General features: G+C 45.8%; 1 protein-coding gene across 1 annotated transcript; it reads right to left on the reverse strand.

Annotated features, from left to right (window-relative positions):
• Window positions 1-6,032: 6,032 nt before the first annotated feature.
• LOC100975612 (eukaryotic initiation factor 4A-I) lies at window positions 6,033-7,428 on the reverse strand. The gene has a single exon (XM_003826800.5). The coding sequence runs from the start codon at window positions 7,405-7,407 to the stop codon at window positions 6,187-6,189; it is 1,221 nt and encodes a 406-aa protein (XP_003826848.2). The 5' UTR covers window positions 7,408-7,428; the 3' UTR covers window positions 6,033-6,186.
• Between the last annotated feature and the right edge of the window lie 13,790 nt (window positions 7,429-21,218).

Here is a 21,218-nt window from a genome sequence, read left to right on the forward strand (position 1 = left end):
TAAAAAGCTCTTGCAAAACATTCAGAATAATACATGTGATCATTAATATTTTCAGTTTTCTCCCATCCAGATACATAGTTGCTGAGACCAGCTTGGTCGGGGAGACTCTAACCCAGTGGCGCTAGAGGAATTAAAGACACATACACAGAAATACAGAGGCGTAAAGTGGGAAATCAGGGGTCTCACAGCCTTCAGAGCTGAGAGCCCCAAACAGAGATTTACCCACATATTTATTAACAGCAAGCCAGTCATTAGCATTGTTTCTATAGATATTCGATTAACTAAAAGCATCCCTTATGGGAAACGAAGGGATGGGCCGAAATAAAGGGGTGGGTCTGGCTAGTTATCTGCAAAAGGAACATGCCCTTAAGGCACAGATTGCTCATGCTATTGTTTGTGGTTTAAGAATGGCTTCAAGTGGTTTTCCGCCCTGGGCGGGCCAGGTGTTCCTTGCCCTCATTCCGGTAAACCCACAACCTTCCAGCGTGGGCGTTATGGCCATCATGAACATGTCACAGTGCTGCAGAGATTTTGTTTATGGCCAGTTTTGGGGCCAGTTTATGGCCAGAATTTTGGGGGCCTGTTCCCAACACATAGTAATTGGAACTTGTCAACACCCTTAAGCTTGAGTGTAGCCACTGGCTTGGCATTGGCCAAGGAAGTCAAAATGAGCATGTCACTTGGTGGAAGCTTCAGAAGCCATGTTGATTTGCCAAGCTCCTTCTTTTCCACAGGTAAAGTGACCACAGCATTCCATCTGCCCAGGTCCTGGTGTGAGAACCCCACAGAGGAACACCCCCTTCCCCCCAGGCTGATCTGAGACAGGGCTAACCTGAGACAAGGCTGATCTGAAACAGGACTGATCTGAGACAGGCATATACAGCTGGCCCTTGAACTACACAGGTTTGAACCATCCAGGTCCACTTACATGTGGATTTTTTTCAATAAATATATTTTTTGTAGATTTGTGACAATTTGAAAAAACTTGCAGATGAACCACGTATCCCAAAAATATAGAAAATTTAGAAAAGGTTAAGTATGTTGTGAATGTATAGAATACATGTAGATACTAGTCTATTTTATCATTTATTACCAGAAAATATACACAAACCTATAATAAAAATTTAAAATTTATCAAAACTTACACAAACACTTACAGACCATACATGGCGCCATTCACAGTCAAGAGAAATGTAGATAAATGTAAGGATGCAGTATTAGATCATAACTGCATAAAATTAGCTGCAGCACATACTATATGTACTACTGTAATAATTTTGTAGCCACTGCTGGCTGCTATTACAGTGAGCTCAATTGTTGTGAGTATCCACTCTAAATGCCTTGTGACACTAATCAACTCCACACGAACAGCTCATTTCTCCAGCAATTTGCTTATTGCAGTAAATAGTGATAGTGTGTGGTTCTCAAGTATTTTACATCATGTTAAGTGCAATACCCTAAATCTTGAATAACACCAGGGGATCCCATACAAAGGCAGTGCCATTTAGTGATGGTAGAAGGCCTCCCAAGAAGAAAAGTCACAAGCTGACATACAAGAAAACGTCGAATTGCTAGATATGGACCATCAATCGAGGTCTGCAGTTGCAGTTGCTGCCATTTTAGATTGACTGTTCATCTTGTAAACTTACAGAATCAATAAATACAGTACAGTACTGTAAATGTATTTTCTTTTCCTTATGATTTTCTTATAACATTTTCTTTTCTCTTGCTAACTTTATTTTCAGAATACAGTGTATAATACATATGACTACAAAACGTGTTAATTGACTGTTTAGGTTATTGGTAAAGCTTCTGGTTAACAGTAGGTTATTAAGTTTTGGGAAAGTCAAAAGTTTGACTGCACTGGGGTTTGTTTGTTCCGCTAAGCCCTGCATTATTCAAGGGTCAACTGTAGCAGGAACTGCTGTTCCCATTGCATAATAGGAATTATTAATGTCCCATATTACAGAGGAGGGAAGGAGGGTGAGAGTGGCTAAATCACTTGCCCAGGTTCTCGCCTATTCAGAAGTAGAACCAGGATCTCCCAAGTTCCAGTGGGAGATCTTGTCACCGATGAAGCCCCTTTTGCACCGTGCAGGAATATACCTAGGCAGAGTGAAAAGCTCAAGAGTTTTGCTGTTAGACCTGGATCAAATTCCAGCTTTGCCATATCCCAAGGAGTCCTAGTTTTCCTGTCTTTAAAATGGCAACAACAACAAAATCTGTCTCACAAGTTTCTGGGAGGGGTGAAATGAAATGAACTAGGATAGAAAGCCCTGGCAGGCATGCAACAGAGACTTGGTCAGGTAACCTTGCTTCTTTCACACAGTCTGGCTCTCCTCTTTGCCCCCTGGATTGGCCACACCTGCTCTCACCCCTGAGCCCTTGCTCATGCTGTTCTCTCTGGTTATAAATCCCTCCCTGTCTCCTCCTCTTATCTCACTCAAAACCCAGCTGAGATTTCAGCATTTCCATGCAGACTCCTCCCTTATACCTGTTCTTCTTTCCCCACTTGGGACTCTGCCAGCACTTGGCATTTAATCAGCCACAGTGGATTTAAGTGTTTCACTTGTGAGTGGCTTATCTCCCACATTACACTAGATATTCCTTGAGGGCACTGACCAGCCTCCTGCATCTGTCCGTCAGGTTGGCCCAGCCACAGCTCTGTCTCTTCTTGGTGAGTGGCTCTGGGCACTTGCCCCTTCCCATCACTGTGCCTAATCCCTCTCCTGTACACGGTGGGGACCACTGGAGGAGCTCTGGAGACTCCCTCTTGTGAACATTAGGTGAGTAAGTGAAACTGGGCTGAGTCTACAATAGGAAGTGACCAGCAGGAACTGGTTGGGTTTTCCAGTAACCCCTATGGACCAGACATTGCACCCAGTACCTTGGAACTTCTCTAGTTGTCAGAAAGGCCCTAGGACATTGTGTGTTTATAGCTTAAGAATGTGAACTTTAAAGGGATACATAACTTAATTGGCAATAATTGGTTGAGAATGATTTCTTACTGATGATCACATATTTTTTACGCCATGCACTGTGCCGGGAATTCAGAGAGATACATAAGGCAGACATGGCTATCATAGGTGCAACTGGTTGGGGCCGACTTCGCAGGTGGTAAAAAAATTTACCAAGACAGTTATAGGTAAAGAAAGGCAGATTTATTAGAGAAAGTATGAAAATATGTTGCAAGGTTGCAACAGGCAGCAACAGCAGAGAAGGGGCTGTGTGTAAAGAGGCAGGGGCTGGAGGGAGCTAATTTCGGTGGGTTGTTTGTGATTAGCCATCTCTCAAATAACAATTGTTCATTTTTCTTCCCCACATGGGGCCCTGCCCTACCTGGGGCCCCTTCCTAGTGACTGCTTACTTACCAGGACTCCAAAATGGTCCCCAGCTTGCTTCAGAGAGCTCACAGCCCAGATGACAAGTGAGACCATCAGCCATCAGTCCTCTACCACCCTCATATCATTGTTTTATATGTATGAGAACCACCATCATCATGGCAGTTACCTCCAATCCAGCACCTTTTACAGATCATCACCAGGTAATTCTACATGCACTACCTCATTTATTCCTCAAAACATCCTGAAGAAGGGGAATTATCCTTCACTGATATTCTCCAAGTGCCTGGAGCAGTGTGTGGCACATTACAGAGGGTAACTAAATTTTAATTGAATGACTTCGTTACAGGCAGTTAGACAGGCATAAGCCGCGCAGGAGAGGGCTCTCCCACCATCCACTAGGAATGTTGGGTGATGGTTTGGTAATGATCACATTCCCTCTCTAAAAGTTATAAACTCGCAGCCAACACCAGAGACAGAGATCATTTCCTGATGATCCACACCTTTTGCACCAAAGTGTTAATTGAATGCAGGTGCCGGGGGAGACTGAGGCGGAAGAATCGCTTGAACCCAGAAGGTGGAGGTTGCAGTGAGCAGAGATCGCGCCACTGCCCTCCAACCTGGGTAACAGAGCGAGACTCCGTCTCAAAAAAAAGAAAAAAAGAAAAGAAAGAAAGAAAAGAAAAGAGACAAAATGGCAGAGTCTGACCTTCGGACCTTCGGGGCACTCTGCTGGAAAAGCGATGATGGGCATGTGCACCACTTCCTAAACACATTGCGCATGCTCACCTCCGGAGGGTAAGGAAGGCGCGGTGGATGCGGGCAGCCCACTCCAAGGGAAGAATCATGGGAAAAGGGCCAGCCTATAAAGTCCTAGGATCATCGCACTTGACCTCGGTGCCCACTTGGGTCTCTTCCAAGTGTACTTTCCTTTCCTTTCTTTCCTGTTCTAAAGCATTTAAAGAAACTTTTACTCCTGCTCTGAAACTTGCCTTGGTCTCCTTTTCTGCCTTACGCCCCTCTGTCAAATTCTTTCTCCTGAAGAGGCAAGAATTGAGGTTGTTGCAGACCCATACGGATTCACCACCTGGTACCTTCCATGCGATACCTTACGCTGGTAACATGTTCCCATTTCACAAATAAGGTTCATGGAGGTTTGCCCAAATGCATGGGAAATGTGAGGCTGGGACCCAAGGTGTGAGTGCATTTTTGCTCCTTCAAGTTACTGGTAACTTGGTTGGTAAAAGAAATACCAATTCTTTGCTTTCCTCATTTACCCTCACTCCCTTCCCTAAGTTACTATGTTCCCGATTTTGCTTCCAGCAGCTTCTCACTCAGCTGCCATGCATTGACTTCCCTGTTGATCCAGCCTACTGCGGACCCAAATATTCCTGTTGCCATATAGGAGGCATGAGTAATGGAGACTCCAGTCCTCAGAGACCTTGATCAAGTAAAGCAAAAACCCCTTCCTCCACTTTCTTTGCAAGTGGCTAAACCCTTAGTCACTCTGGGAAGAAAAGTAAACTGAAAACTTGAAAAAGTCCCAAGACAGAATCTAACTCCATCCCCTGCCCCAGATAAAAAGCAAGATAGCACAACTATAGCAACCTTTTAAGTCAAATTAAATGAGCTAATAAAAATCAGGCCTGTTCAAGTGCCCAATTGATTTAAACATGAAGATTGTCAGTTTCCAGCATCACTGATTCTAATCCAAAAACCCTCACCATAGAGGTCTTCATTCAGCCTGCTGTGTTTGGAGGTGTTGCTTATTGGGTGTGTATCTGTAAGGTAAATCTTGACGATTTCCTTACTACAGACAATTATCTGGCTGGAGATGTCATGTTTTAGACCTTGGCCATCTTGTGCAAGTTACAGAAGTTTTGCCAAAGACACTTTGCTTCTATCCGGGTTTATATCCCTGACCATCCACTCAACCATCACTTATCCATTCACTCAGCAAGTATGGTTCACTTATCCATTCACTCAGCAAGTATGGATCACTTATCCATTCACTCAGCAAGTATGCCATGGCTGTGTGCCAGGCAACACTCTCAGCACAGCATATATGGAGCTCCCTGACTAGTAGAGGGATGTAGAGGATGGACAAGTGATCAGGCAATAAGAGCACAGAGAGAGCCTGGATCTGTGCCCTCTTGGCCCCTCCAGGTCTGGGCTTCATTAACAATCTCCCCTCTTCTGCAGCATCCTCAGCTTCTCCCTCTCTACCTTCCCCTAATACCATAAAACTCATCCACTGGCCTGGCGGTCCCTCCTAGGTATCATCCTACTTTTCTCCCTCATCCAGACTTTTTTTTTTTTTTTTTTGGCAGTTTCCAAGTCATTTTATTCAGAATTTTGTGTTTGTTTCCTGAATCAATAAATACTATACAAAACAATGTAAAAATGGCTACCATTTTCTCTCCCCTGCTTCCCCCCACCTGGGGACAACCCCCTGGGCAACCTCACTTAGGGGTTTTAGGGGTTCTCCCTCCAGATTTGGTCCAGCAAATGAGGCTGAGTGACATAGTCCCTTGAATCACTTTCAAAGGAGCTCAGCTGAGGTGAGGAGAGCCTCTGGGATCTGGAGGTTACTAGGTTAGGGAAATGGATTAGTGTTTTTTTTTTTTTTTTTGGGAGAAGAGCCGGCGCCTGGGGCAAGAGCCTACCCCAAAGAAAAGGGTGTCTAAAATGTTCACGGTTCCTTCTTTTGCCTCAAAAAGTGACATTTATTCAAAGAAAAAAATGACAAGATGTCCATCCCTTGGCTCCCTTCCCTCCCCCCTCCTGCTGCTCCTCAGCCCCCAGAGATTGAGCCCTGGCTGGGGCTGGGTGGCAGGACAGCCCCTCAGATGAGGTCAGCAACATTGAGGGGCATTTCCTCAATGGAGGTGTTGTAGAAGGTCTCAATGTCTCGAAGAGTCCTCTTGTCTTCTTCTGTCACCATGTTAATAGCCACACCTTTACGGCCAAACCGTCCACCTCGACCGATTCTGTGGATATAGTTTTCCCTGTTGGTGGGAAGGTCATAGTTGATGACTAAAGAAACCTGCTGCACATCAATGCCTCTGGCCAGCAGGTCAGTGGTAATCAAAACTCTGCTAGAGCCAGAACGAAACTCCCTCATGATCACGTCTCGTTCCTTTTGCTCCATATCTCCATGCATGGCGGATACAGTGAAATCTCGAGCATGCATCTTCTCGGTGAGCCAGTCCACCTTCCTCCGGGTGTTGATGAAGATGACTGCCTGGGTGATGGTCAGGGTTTCATACAAGTCACATAGTGTGTCCAGCTTCCACTCCTCTCGTTCCACGTTGATGTAGAACTGGCGGATACCCTCCAGGGTCAACTCTTCCTTCTTGACAAGAATCCGAATGGGGTCCCTCATGAACTTCTTGGTCACCTCAAGCACATCAGAAGGCATTGTGGCTGACAGCAAAACTACCTGGGTGTTGCTGTTGAGCTTTTGGAATATGTCATAGATCTGGTCCTTGAATCCACGGCTTAACATTTCATCAGCTTCATCCAGTACAAACATCTTGATGTATTTGGGGGACAGGTATCTCCGGTTAAGCATATCAAACACACGGCCAGGGGTACCCACGATGATGTGGGGAGCTTCCATCTGCAGTTTCTGCACCTCAGCACGCACGTTGGTGCCCCCGATACAGGCGTGACAGGAGGCGCCCATGTAGTCTCCTAGTGCCATGACCACCTTCTGTATCTGCTGAGCCAATTCTCGAGTGGGTGCTAGGACCAAGGCCTGGGTGGCTTTTAGATCTAATTCAATCTGCTGCAGAATCGATATGGCAAATGTGGCCGTTTTCCCAGTCCCAGATTGGGCTTGAGCAATCACATCATAACCCTTGATACAAGGTAGAATGGCTCGCTGCTGGATGGCAGAGGGCTTCTCAAAACCATAGGCGTAGATGCCACGGAGAAGGGACTCCGAGAGGTTCATGTCATCAAAGCTGTCAACAATCTCATTCCAGTTACTCTCGATGACGCCTTCGGGCTCCATCCCATCGGGGCCATTGTCTCTGGATTGGGAATCCTGGCTCGCAGACATGATCCTTAGAAACTAGCCCTCATCCAGACTTCTAAACAGAGTAATCTACATCCTCAATGCCTACCTTACCTTCACTTCACACCTCAACCCCCAGTAATCCATCCACCAAGAGAGTCCCCACAGCAATCCATCCACCAAGAGAGTCATAACTGCTCTTTCTAAAGTCACCTACAACCTCCTAAGTTCTGTGAACCCCCCAAATTTGACACAGGTCTCAGTTAATTTAGAAAGTTCATTTTGGCAACTTTGAGGATGCATACCCATGTCACAGCCTCAGAAAGTCCTGATGACATGAACCCAAGGTGGTCAGGGCACAGCTTGGTTTTATACATTTTAGGGAGATTTGAGACATCAATCAGTATATGTAAGAAGTACATTGGTTCTGTCCAGAAAGGCGGGGACAACTCGAAGCAGGGAGGGGGCTTCCAGGTCACAGGTAGGTGACAGACAAATGGTTGCCTTCTTTTGGGTTTCTGATAAGCCTTTCCAAAGGAGGCCATCAGAATATGCATCTATCTCAATGAGCAGAGGGATGAGTTTGAATAGAACGGGAGGCAGGTTTGACTGGAGCAGTTTCCAGCTTGAATTTTCCTTTTAGCTTAGTGCTTTTGGGAGCCCAAGATATTTTCCTTTCACAGTCCTAAAAAGCAGATACTCTTTGTCTCTTATTTACCACCATATTTAATGCTACTGATCACTCCAGCCTCTGCTCCCAGGAAGCTTCTTTCTTCTTGTCTTCTCAGATCTTTCATTCCTTGTCTATAGCTTTGTAGATTCTTCTTCCTTTCACTTCTCAGTGCTGGTGTTCCCCAAACAACCTGCCCACTTTTCTAGATGCTCCTTCTCCCTGGGACATCTCATTTACTCTCAGGGTTTTAACTAGAATTTACCTACTGGTAGCTTTATTTATTTATTTTTGAGACAGAGGTTCACTCTTGTCATCCAAGCTGGAGTGCAATGGTGCAATCTTGGCTTACTGCAACCTCTGCCTCCCGGGTGCAAGCGATTCTACTGCCTCAGCCTCCTGAGTAGCTGGGATTACAGGCATGTGCCACTTCGCCCAGCTAATGTTTGTATTTTTAGTAGAGACGGGGTTTCATCATGTTGGCCAGGCTAGTCTGGAACTCCTGACCTCAGGTGATCCTCCTGCCTCAGCCTCCTAAAGTGCTGGGATTACAGAAGTGAGCCACTGCGCCCAGCCTACTGGTGGCTTTAATATCCAAATCTCCAGACAGAGAACACTCAATATTTGAACTCAAATTGAATGCCTGCTAGACATTCACACTTGGATGTCCTATAAACAACTTAAACCCAACTTGTTCCAAACAAAACTCATCAGTCACCATTCTTTAAACCTGCTTTTTTGCTACTTTTGTATTTTTATTTTAGTTTTTAAGTTTTATTTTTATTTTTATTTATTTATCTTGAGACAAGTTCTGGCTCTGTTGCCCAGGCTCTGGAGTGCAGTGACATGATCTTGACTGACTGAAACCTCTGCCTCCCGGGCTCAAGCCATCCTTCCACCTCAGCTTTGCAAGTAGCTGGGACTACTGGCATGTGCCACCAACCCCGGCTAATTTCTGTGTGTGTGTGTGTATATATTTTGTTTGTTTGTTTGTTTGTTTGTTTGTTTTTGTAGAGACACGGTTTCACCATGTTGCCCAGGCTGGTATCAAACTTGTGAGCTGAAGAGATCTGCCTGCCTTGGCTTTCCAAAGGGCTGGAATTACAGGCGTAAGCCACCACGCTCGGCCCTGTATTTTTATTTTTAATCTCAGTTATTGGCACTAAAATTCAGTTGATTATCCAAATATGAAGCCTGGCTTTTGTCTTCACTATGACCTCTCAATTTTTCAAAAAAATCAAAGTTGAATCTAATTTGTGTCCTTTCTGTTACTTCCTTTTCAGCTCTTTCTCATCTCTCACCTGGGTAAGTTCTATCTCCTTCCAACTTATGCCCTTTTCAGCCTTACCATCTCCCACCTTGGCCCTTATTTCCGTGGTTCAGCTGGTCTCCCAGGCTCATCCCTCATGGCCCACAGCTCTGTCTACTGAATTGCTGCCAGAGAGGTCTTTATTAAAATCCATATCTGACCATGTTGCCTCCATACCTAAAACCCCTCAATGGAGCCTGGACACGGATAGGATAAAATATCAACTCCTTAACCACGTGTGCTGGGTATTCTCCACCTGCCTTTCTGGACTCACTCACCACCTTTCTCGTCCTTCTCCGACCTGGAAGGCTGACCTCCACCGACTGCCTCAGCTGAGCCTTCTTCCTTCTGGATGGGTTTGGCCATTGGGAGGCATGAGAAAGATGTCAGAATGCAGCAGAGAAAAATAGCTGGGATATTTACTCTCTTGCCTCCATTTCAACCCAGCTGCAGGCTTCTCTACCAGAAGTTCCAGCTCCAGTGGTGTGTGGTGGTGGTAGCAGGAGGGGGTCCCTAGTGTTAAAGCCGCAGCCACCGTTCTTTCTTGAGTTCTGGTCTCCCTCTTTGCCTCTTTTAGCCTAGGGGAGGTGGTGGCTCCTGGACTTGTAGTTGCTAGCCCAGGTGTCTCGTAACCCATTGTTGGTGTCCCTTAACTCTGCCCGCATCCTTGCTAATAGGCCCCCCGTTAACACTCCTCAGCCACTCTGTATGTTGTGCCTGCTTCCTGCTAAGACTCTCATCTTTGTGCTCCCCCATTCTATCCTCAGGCATTGCATCCCAGCAGCACCCCACTGCTTCTGCTTGGTTTCTCCACAGAAGCCTTGCTTTTCCTCACCTCCAAGCCTTTACCCAGGCTAGCCCTCTGCCTACAGCAGCCTTCCCATTCCTCCTTACATGGTCTAATGACCCTCTGAAGCGTCATCTCTTAAAAGGCTTCTGTCTGTCCCAGGCTAGGTGTAGGTCTCTGCCCACTTTCATTGCATTTGACACATTCCTGTTAAATCCTTCCCTTCTCTTAGCACTTAGGAGCACAAAATTTAATGATAGGTTGCCTGTGTTCAAACTCTGGTCCTGCCTCAGTTTTCCCCTCTAAAAAGGAAAAATCCCTACCTCATAGGATCATGGTAGTTCATGAATAAAACCATGTGCGCTGAGTACGTAACAGTGCTGGACATATAGAAACACTTGGCAACTGTGAGCTTTCAGTCTCTGAAACACACTGGCTTTTTAATCTTTATTTATTTAGCTTAGATTTATCTTAGAAATCATCCCAGCTAACTCATTCATGTTTTTTAGCCAGTACCTATGAGTGAGTACATCCATTGCTTCCAGTCTTTGGTACTGTAAATAATAAAATAAAAGCTAAAAAAAAAAAAAAAAAAGAAGAAAAACAATGTCATCATGAACATCTTTACACACACATCTTTGTGATGTGCAAATATATGTAGCATAAATCTCTGGAAATGACTGTGATTTTATTTTTAAATTTTAATTAATTAACTAATAATTAATTTAAATTATTTATTTATTTTTTGAGACAGGGTCTTGTGCTGCCACCCAGGCTGGAGTGCAGTGGCTGCACAATCGTAACTTACTGCAGCTTCTAACTCCTGGGCTCAAGCAATCCTCTTGCCTCACCCTCCTGAGTAGATGGGACTACAGGTGTGTGCCACCATGCCTGGCTAATTTTTTGTACTTTTTGTAGAGATGAGGTTTCACCATGTTTCCCAGGATAGTCTTAAACTCCTGGGCTCAGAGCAATCCACCCACCTCAGCTTCCCAAAGTGCTGAGATTACAGGCATGAGCCACCACTCCCGGCCTGGATTGTGATTTTAAACTCAGAGAGCTGTTGACAGATTCTTCTGGAAATGGGTTGTCCTCATTTGCATTCTCCCCACTAGTGTGGCTTCTCTCTCTGTAGTCTACACTCATGCCTTCCCTCATGACTTAAAGAATATTTTCGTACAGAAAAGATCATATTCATTAAAAAAGCTAAACTAAAGCAAAAATGCTCAGAGTGCCTGTCACTGCCTTGCGGACTCTCAGATCCATCCCCCCACGCTCCCCACTGGTCTATATGGGGTTGAGGTGAGGCTGTGGATGCAGACTCATTTCCCAGGCTCCCCTGCTCATTGCTTCTGATGAGATGTGGCCAGTAGGAGCAGAGGGAGGGAAGAAGCCAAGACATTGCTTCTCTCTGTTTCTGGTGGCATTTTCAGAAGTCACTGTGACTCCAGTGTCCCTGGAGTGGTTGCTCTCTCCAGGGTTCCATTGCAGCTGCAGCCCTGCCAAAGTTTCCTGGCTCCAGCTGGGAGCCCTGGCCCCCGGGCTTTGGCAACCCGGCCTCCACCATTTGTCATTCCAGCCCTGGGGCTTCCCGTGGGAAGCTTCTGGCTGTTGGATTGCTCCATTGTGCCCAGGTTGCCCTTTTAGTTTTTCCAATATCTTTGTAACTGGTTTTCCATTTTATTTTTATTTAATTAATTTATTTATTTGAGATGGAGTTCCACTCTTGTCCCCCAGGCTGGAGTGCAATGGTATAGTCTCGGCCCACTTAAACTCCACCTCTCGGGTTTAAGAGATTCTCCTGCCTCAGCTTCCCGAGTAGCTAGGATTACAGGTGCTCACCACCACGCCCAGCTAATGTTTGTATTTTTAGTAGAGATGGGGTTTCACCATGTTGGCCAGGCTGATCTCGAAAACCTGACCTCAGGTGATCCACCCACCTTGGCCTCCCAAAGCTGGGATTACAGGGGTGAGCCACCACACCCAGCCTGGTTTCCCATTTTTAATCACCTCTGTTGAACTATCTGTTTCAGTTTTGTCTCATTCCCTCACCTCTTCTTAACTGGACACTGACCCGGGGTTGACAAGACCGAGGAGAAATGGCCACATTCTTATACTGTTGGTGGTAATGGAAATTGTTGCAGAATTTTTTGGCAGGCAGTTTGGCAGTCCATACCAAAAGTTTTAAACATGCGTACTCTTGCCTTATCTTTGAGAGATACGTGTTAAATACTCATGAATGAAATGATATGCTGTCTGGAATTTGTTTCAAAACAATCCAGGGAGTGGGGATAAGTAGGATCTCGCATAGATGCAACAAGATGGACCACGAGCTGACAGTTGTTTGAACTGGATGACGGATACGTTGGCACTCATTACTCTGGTCCTCTTTACTTATAAATGTTTGACTTCTTCAATAATAAAAACTATTTTCTGGCCGGGTACAGTAGCTGATGCCTGTAATCCCAGCTCTTTGGGAGGCCTAGGCGGTAGGGTTGCTTGAGGCCAGGAGTTTGAGACCACCCTGGGCAACACAGTGAGACCCCATCTCTACAAAAAATAAAAAAAAATTAACCAGATGTGGTGGTGCAGGCCTGTAGTCCTAGCTACTCAGGAGGCTGAGGCAGAAGGATCACCTGAGCCCAGGAGTTAGAAGCTGCAGTGAGCTATGATTGTGCCACAGCTGCACTCCAGGCTGGGTGACAGAGTGAGACCCTGTCTCAAAAAAAAAATTCCCAAAACCCCCTGATTTCCAAAAGCAAAATCTTGGACCTTGGAGAATGATTAAAAAAAAAAAAAATTCTCTTCAAGGATGGGTTTTAACAGCGTTGTTTATAATAACAAACAATTGACAACATTCTGATTTTCCAGCAGTGGGATGGTCCTGTCATAACTTACAATATATCCACACACAAAACACGATTCCGACTTAAAAAGATGTTGCAGCATTCGTGATTTTTTTTTTTTGGATTTGTGATATTTTAAGTGAAAGAAAAGATATCAGCCTGTGATATTACCATCCAATTAAAAGATTTGTGTATGTGTCTAAGGAGGATTTGTTCCCAAGCATGAAGAGTGGTGCCTTCCAATGGGCGGGCCTGTGCTCTTTCTTCCTTTGACTTGTTTGTGCTCTCTGGTTGGTTTGTTGTTATGTACAATCATTACTTTCAAATTCTAAAAAAAAAAAAAATGAATACATTCTTTCTTCCTTCCTCCCTTCCTTCTTTCAATGTCTCTTTTTTTTTTTTTTTGAGATGGAGTCTTGCTCTGTTGTCCAGGCTGGAGTGCAGTGGTGTGATCTTGGCTCACTGCAACCTCCACCTCCCCAGTTCAAGTGATTCTCCTCCTTCAGCCTCCCGAGTAGCTGGGACTACAGGCGCCCACCACCACGCCCAGCTAACTTTTTGTATTTTTAGTAGAGATGGGGTTTCACTGTGTTAGCCAAGATGGTCTCCATCTCCTGACCTCGTGATCCAACCGGCTCTGCCTCCGAAAGTGCTGGGATTACAGGTGTGAGCCACCGTGCCTGGCCTCAATGTCTCTTTTCAAAGGGGCAGGGCCCTGGTTGAAGATGTGCATGTATTGGGGTAGGGAAGCCAGTGGGTCCCACCTTGGCTTCTTTTTAGTAAATGTCAGTTGTCTGCTCAACTTTTCCAGGCAAGGCTTAGGAAAAAAATGGGCATAGGCTAGGGACAGAGGGAGGGAAGAGAAAAAGGAGCACTAAAGAAGATGGGGTGGCCACAACATCTTCCACACAACAAAGTGGCTAAACACAGATGCCACAATCAAGAGTGTGGGTGAGGGTGTGCAGTTGACAGTGGGAGGTGCTGCCTGGCATGGCCCCTTCCCATGCCCCCAGCCATCCTGGCCTTGTTCCCTCTTGCATGTTTATGTCTATTGGACTATGTGGTCCTCCCTCCTGGATGCTGCCTCTGTTTTGTCTTTGCATTTGACTACTGACATCTGCCCCTCAGCATGTCAATCTCTCTCTCTCTCTCTCTCTTTTTTTTTGAGACAGAGTCTCACTCTGTTGCCCAGGCTGGAGTGCAGTGGTGCGATCTCAGCTCACTGCAACTTCCACCTCCCAGGTCTAAGTGATTCTCCTGCCTCAGCCTCCTGAGTAGCTGGGATTACAGGCACCCACCACCACGCCTGACTAATTTTTTTTGTATTTTTAGTAGAGACAGGGTTTCACTATGTTGGACAGGCTGGTCTCAAACTCCTGACCTGTGGTTATCTGCCCGCCTCAGCCTTCCAAAGTGCTGGGATTACAGGCGTGAGCCACTGTGCCTGGCCCAGGATGTCAATGTCTCTTGATGATCCTTTTCAATATCTGCTTTTCCACCTGCTGACCCATTTTTGGCAACGTGGTCTAATAATAAGGATAAACAACCGAGCACTGGGCTATGTCCCAGAAATGTTGTCAGGAGCTTCATAAACACCATCTCACCGAATCCTCCCTGCAATCTGCCGTGGTGATAACATTCCCCCAAAGCACAGACAAGAAGGCTAAGACAATCAGAGAAATGAAATGACTGTCTGAGGCCTCCCCAGACAGTGGGAGGCAGAATGAATTTGAAACCCAGGGCTCTGCTCATTCCACTGCCTGGGGCTGCCTCCCCGGCAGACTCCTCTGCTCCAGTATGAGTGCTTGAGAGCACAGCTGCCTGGGGAGGTTCCAGGCTCTGCTCTTACTAACTCTGTGACCCTGGAAAGTGACAAAACTCCTTACACTCCCTGGACAGTCTTGACAATAGGGTGGTCGTGAAGATGAAAGAGCTTATGCAGGGAAAGCAGTTTGAACAGTGCCCAGAGGAGTGGACCTCCACTTTGGGTGTCCAATGCGATCGCTCGGGGTGCTTTAAAAATTCCTGAGCCGTCCACCCCTACAATTCTGATGGAACTGCTCTGGGGTGCAGCCTGGGCATCAGGATTTTCTAAAGCTCCCCAGGTGATTCTAACCTGTAACCAGGGCTGGGAACCACTGCCTCTAGCATGCAGGAAGCACCTAATAAATGTTGGCTAGGACTCTTTTGTCCTGTCTGGCCCCCACACCTGCTTCTGCTCTGAAGCCATGACCACTCCCCTCCCCACCCTTGCCCTGCCTGGTTTCCCAGCGACTAAGGGGTTGGCTTTGGGCTTTTCCAACAACATGGGCACGTATGCCAGGATGGTCCATCTGGGTCCTTGGATTCCTGCCGTTGCAAAACCCCAGCCTACCCTGGGGCTACCAGTGTTTGGCTTAGAGCAAACTTCATACTCAATCCAGGAAAGACAATTCCAGGAATTGAATTCACAGTTGTGTTAACGGGAGTGGGTGTAGAAGGAGGTGGCACTTTCAGCTTTGAGGGGCCCTAGATAACTCTGGGACTCTCCTATGACATCACTCACCTTGGCTACTTTCAATGGGAGGGGGCTGTTGCTTTACTTTGGAAGCTAGTGCTGACAGCATTTGGTAGCAAATGTGCCACTACTAAATCACATTGTGCCTGGCAGTCGGGTTCTGGAGGCAGTGCTTATGTTTGTAAAATTTATTTTAGTCAAAATTACATTTGACAACCTTTCTTTTGTGGGTACCAGATAAAGGCATTGGTTTGCACTTAGAGCAAAAATAAAATACATATTTTTAAACACTGGAAGACCAGAGACAGACAGAAAAGAAGCAAACTCCCATCTGCTATCTTAAGTACACCCCGGGCACATTTTCACTGCATCCAAGGGTGGATTAAGTTGCTTACAGTATTCATGTCTTTACACTTCTCTCTTTCCCCCTCCACAGCAGGACACATATTGTTGAAGGAGCCTAGGTGAATTGTGAATGTGCTACAACTTCACCGTAGTCCAGTTGTTCTCCACTGTGGGTAACTTCATCTCCAGGAGGCATTTAGCAACTTCTGGACATATTTTTGGTTGTCATAACAGGGGGAAGGTTGCTACAGTCATCTAGGTACTAGGGCCAGGGATGCTACTCCACAGCCAAGCATGCACAGGGCTATTCCCTACTCCAGGGAATTATCAGCCCAAACTCTCAACTTTGTCGAGGTTGAGAAACGCTTCGGTAACCTCTGAGGTTTATTGAGCAGCTGCCATGCACTGCGTGGGTGCTAAGAATAGAGTGGGAAGCGAAGCAGATCCATTCTCTGCTCACCCAGCGCCCACAGCAAGTGGCATCCTGATTCTTATCAGTGGCTCCCCTGAGCACCAAGATCTAAGAGCAGTGAAGGTAGGGGCTGCTGTACCCACAGGAGGGTCTCCAGGACAACCAGCCACCCAGGAGCCTGAGCAGGAGGAGCCTGCAGGAAGTGAGCTGGAAGTCAGGTTAAGAAAGTCGCAGAGGCTGCTCATAGGCACCAGCTTTGTCTCCATCTTCCTCCTTTGTCATGCAAAGTGCTTCTGTGAACTTCATGAGCATGGGGTTCTTAAGGCCCATTGGGTAGAGGCTTTAGGAACCCCATGATCGTGCTGCACACAGCCAGGCTCCATCTCACAGGCAGGTCCTTGGCATGGCCTATCTTGAGTCTGGTGTAGCTTTTTTTCAAAAATTGCCTTCTTATCTCCTCTCTCAGCTAATTGGTTCCTTGGTTCACTTACTTATAACAAACATTTAATGAGAATACATATGTGTAAGGACCTAGATTTAGGTTTTAATTATGAATAGTTCTTATTGGATGCATATTCCACACCCATTTTAGAAATGGAAAATGTGAGATGAAATAACTTGTTACAGGTCACTTTTCTTTTACTCTGGAGCCCATAATCATTGCCCCTGCAGTGATTTCTCTCCTTCTCTTTCATATACTCAACCAATATTTATGGAGGATCCACTGTGTGCTGGGCATGCACTGAGCACCAGGGCTATCATGGTGGACAAGACAGATTTCATTTCTGCTGTTATTACCTACATTGTATTAGTCTGTTCTCTTGCTGCTAATAAAGACATACCTGAGGCTGGGTAATTTATAAAGGAAAGAAATCTAATGGAATCACAGTTCCACATAGCTAGGGAGGGCTCCGAATCATGGCAGAAGGCAAATGAGGAGCAAAGTTATCTCTTACTTGACTGCAGGCAAGAGAGAGCTTGCGGAGGGGAACTACCCTTTATGAAATCATGAGATGTCATCAGACTTACTATCATGAGAACAGCATGGGAAACACCTGCCCCTCATGATTCAATTACCTCCCACTGGGTCCCTCTCATGATGTGTGGGAATTATGGGAGCTACAATTCAAGATAAGATTTGGGTGGGGACACCGCCAAACCATATCACACATTTTCAACTACTTTATGGAAACTCCCCCTGGAGAGCCCACCTCAAGCTCTCCAGGTCCCAAGCCAGCCTTCTTCTAGAATCTTCTCCCCATCCCTCCCATTCTTCAGAGGGAGTCTCAAAAAGATTTTCTTGGATATTGCTGCATGAAATGGTGAGCATTGTACACAGCACATTATGCAAACCAACACATCAGAGGATGGCTGGTGTCATATCTGCTTGAAAGCTTTCAGCCCCAAACACTTTGGCATTCCTGCCATTTCTGCCAAAAACAACTTCGGAGAGAGGCTGGGGAAGGAGGCTAGGTGAGATCTGTTGGATTCCAGCGATTCAAGTCAGCACTGGTGTGACTGTGAGTTACCACACAGAGCTGGGGTGCCCGAAGGAAGAGACCCTCTTTCTGCCGAGATGTGGTTTTATAAGGAAAGAGAGACATTCCCACTTCTGAGTGGCTTTAGGGGGTACAGACATGCCAATCTTCAGCACATCTTACCTACCTAAAAATTTCCATCTTTTGCTGTCAAAACAAGTCATATCTTAAAGACCACACACACAGAGAAAGTTGGCTTATCTACTTCATATCCAGAAAGTTCTCAGGGAGAAAATATGTAGCACTAAGGTGAATAGAAGTCAATGTAGCCGGGCACGGTGGCTCATGCCTGTAATCCCAGCACTCTGGGAGGCCAATACGGGTGGATCACCTGAGGTCAAGAGTTCAAGACCAGCCTGGCCAACATGTTGAAACCCTGTCACTACTAAAAATACAAAAATTAGCTGCGTGTGGTGGCAGGTGCCTGTAATCCCAGCTATTCGGGAGGCTGAGAGAGGAGAATCGATTGAACCTGGGAGGCAGAGGTTGCAGTGAGCTGAGATCATGCCTCTGCACTCCAGCCTGGGTGACGAGAGCGAAACTCCGTCTCAAAAAAAAAAGAGGAAAAGAAAAAGAAAAAAGGTAAAAAAAGAAAGTCAATGTAAATCTGTGGAGCCTCTATTTACATATTTCTTTTTACTGTGTTCTTAAAACGTCCCCTCAGCATATGACTATGATCAGAGGCTGAGTGCAATGGAAGTGTTCACTTCTAGAACTTTCTCTCTGTAAGGACAGGAAGAAGATATATATGTGGAATGGACTGATGGATATTGTTCATTGTCAAGTTTGGCCTACATCCAGAGACCATAAATGTCACTCTTCTATCACTGAGTGAAGAAAATCATGCACTTCAGAGGCAGAAAGGGCTTGGGACCTCCAGGCCAGGGATTCCCATTATAGGCTCTGCCATTTCATAACTTCATAACCCTGGGAAGGTTCCTCGGCTTCTCTCAGCCTCACTTTCCTCATCTAGAAAATGAAGGTGAGACTCCTACCAGATGGAGTTGTGGGGGATTCACGAGACAATGGAGCAAAACCACTGGCACATAGTGGGTGATCCATAATGGTGGCTCCTGGCCACTTGTACTACAGACACAAACAAACAAAACCAAAAACCTTCCACACTTAGAGAGTTTTCACTGGGAATTTTGACTTCCCTCTACAATTCAGTCTCCTGCTGTGGACTTTAAGTGGTCAGTGGTGTTGAACAACTATTATCTAACTATTGGCATAGTATTAAGAGATTCAGAGATATTGACCAATGTCAGTGTTTCAGGACCCTTAATAATGGGTGGGTTTCATGATTCCATTGTCAAGATGAGCTCATTTCTGCTCAGAAGATTAAATAATTGGCCCTGAGACTGGTTATCTATCAGCAGAAGCAAACTTTGTGCTGAGATCCAGGTCACTCTTCCATGGTAGAGGCAAAACTCCTTCCAGTTCTGCCAGTGACCAGAGGCCAGGAGTGAACTCAAACCAGCAACTGCGGGCCTGGAGGAGTTTAAGGAGGCTTTGGGTCTGTTCTCCAATGTTCTTGCCAACCCATAACAAACCTGATGACTGTTGAGTGACTCCTGGAGGAGATTATTAGTCTTTTTCTATCTCAGGGCTATGTTATATATGTGGAGGAGGGGGCCACAGGGCTGAGAACCTGTGTAGACCTTAAGGGAAAATATCCTTTCTTTGCTGTGGCTTGAAGGAGATTGGGGAGGGTCTGGAATGTTGCTTCAGTGCTCTTGGAGTTGGTGATAAGGTTCACAGGTCAGGCCCCAGGCCCCATCCTACAATGACCCCACCCTCTTGGACATTTCTCTAACATGCCAAGCATGATCCCTGTCGTGGGAATGGGAGTGCCATGAACACAGGGATTTCTTTTTTCTCTTTCCTTCATTGCTATTTCTCACCTATGGTAGAGTTCCTGGCAAAAAGAAGGGACAAATAGGATTGAATAAATAGATTAACCATGATTTCAGGGCATATGTTCTGACTGGTCCCTCTGTTTGGAACATTCTTACCCAGGAGAGTTTCCTGGCTAAAAAGAGATTCCTCTTTTTAGGTCTAAGCTCAAAAGTAACCTCCACAGAGATGCTTTTCCTCTCCACCCCATCTAAAGCTCATTACCCTCGATCACTTTATCCCCTTCCCTTGCTTTAATAGTCTTCTCTATCATGTATCATGTATCATGAGCTCATCATCACTTTTCCCACTGTTCCATGAGGGCAGAACACTCGTCTCTTGTACATCCATTGCTGTATCTCTGGCACCTGGAACACAATCTGGCGTGAGTCATTGCTCTGTAAGTTATGTGTTGAGTGAGTGAGTGAATGAATAAATCCACTATCCATGGGAAAAGCTTGGAACAGTGCTTGCTCATAGCAGGTAAGAGATAAGTGTTCGTTTTATTGATGATCATGTTGACATCCAAATGTCACTCTGAGGCTGTGGCACTGTGGATTGGCCTCTGACATCCTCAGTGTGCATCCCAGTAGGTTGGTGAATGTAAAAGGTTTTCCTTCCACCCCACCTGCCATTCCTCCCTGCCACCATCAGACATGCTAAAGAACAGTGCTTTCATCAGCTTCTGCTCCTCCTTTCCCTGGTTGTGGAATTGTGACAAGGCATTGGAGACAGTTCATCCTCTCTCCCCCACTCTTAAAATACAACTTTCAGATCCTTCATACTAACATATAAATGAATAATGGCAGTCTCATCCCTGCATCCCATCCGATCCCAGACACCTGACCTCTCCCAGAATCTGAAACTTCCCATCTATTCACTTTCACTCATGTTATCAAATGCCTAAAGTGCCTCCACTTTGCCCCATTTTATTCCTACAGATACTCTTTCCAAAATCCAGCTCCACTATTCCCTCCCCTGTTACACTCAAGCCCAGATCTTACAGCAGTTTCTGCCTCCTCTCTCTGGTTTTCCTTGTAGCCCTCTCCCCCTCCTTCCTTTACAGCCCTTATCTTGGGCCACTGTACTTAACTAGGCCTTTCTTCTCCAAGAATGAAGAATGAAGAAATGAAACTCATTTCTTCTCCAGAAATGAGCTTTGCAAGGCTGGGGTCCTTCAGGTGGGGGAGGGAATGGGCAGCTCTGACATGAATCAGTAGCGGAGGTTCCTCAACCCTGTAGACTCAGCTGTCAGAGCTCCTGGGTTCCAATCCTACCGGCCCTCTTACCATCTATGAGTCCCTGACAAATGATTTAATCACACTATATACCAGGTGTCCCACCTGAAAACAGGGATCCTAGTTATTATACTTCAATAAGCACCAAACACCACTGACCAATGGATATAATTATAAAGAAGGATTCAGGAAAGAGATAACTTGGGAAGGGTGGGGAACTGGAAGTTCCTATTTAGATTGTTTTTCCACTGATATATGGGGACTAGTTAATGAGTTTATTTGGGACCAGACACAGAGAAACCAAGCAATGTTTGAATG

Source organism: Pan paniscus, chromosome 3 (genome assembly GCF_029289425.2).
Source record: "Pan paniscus chromosome 3, NHGRI_mPanPan1-v2.0_pri, whole genome shotgun sequence".
In the NCBI taxonomy this organism is placed as follows: Eukaryota; Metazoa; Chordata; class Mammalia; order Primates; family Hominidae; genus Pan; species Pan paniscus.

Excerpts from the sequence above, each read along its gene's own strand:
- LOC100975612 (XM_003826800.5), bottom strand. The coding sequence starts at position 7,407 with ATGTCTGCGAGCCAGGATTCCCAATCCAGAGACAATGGCCCCGATGGG.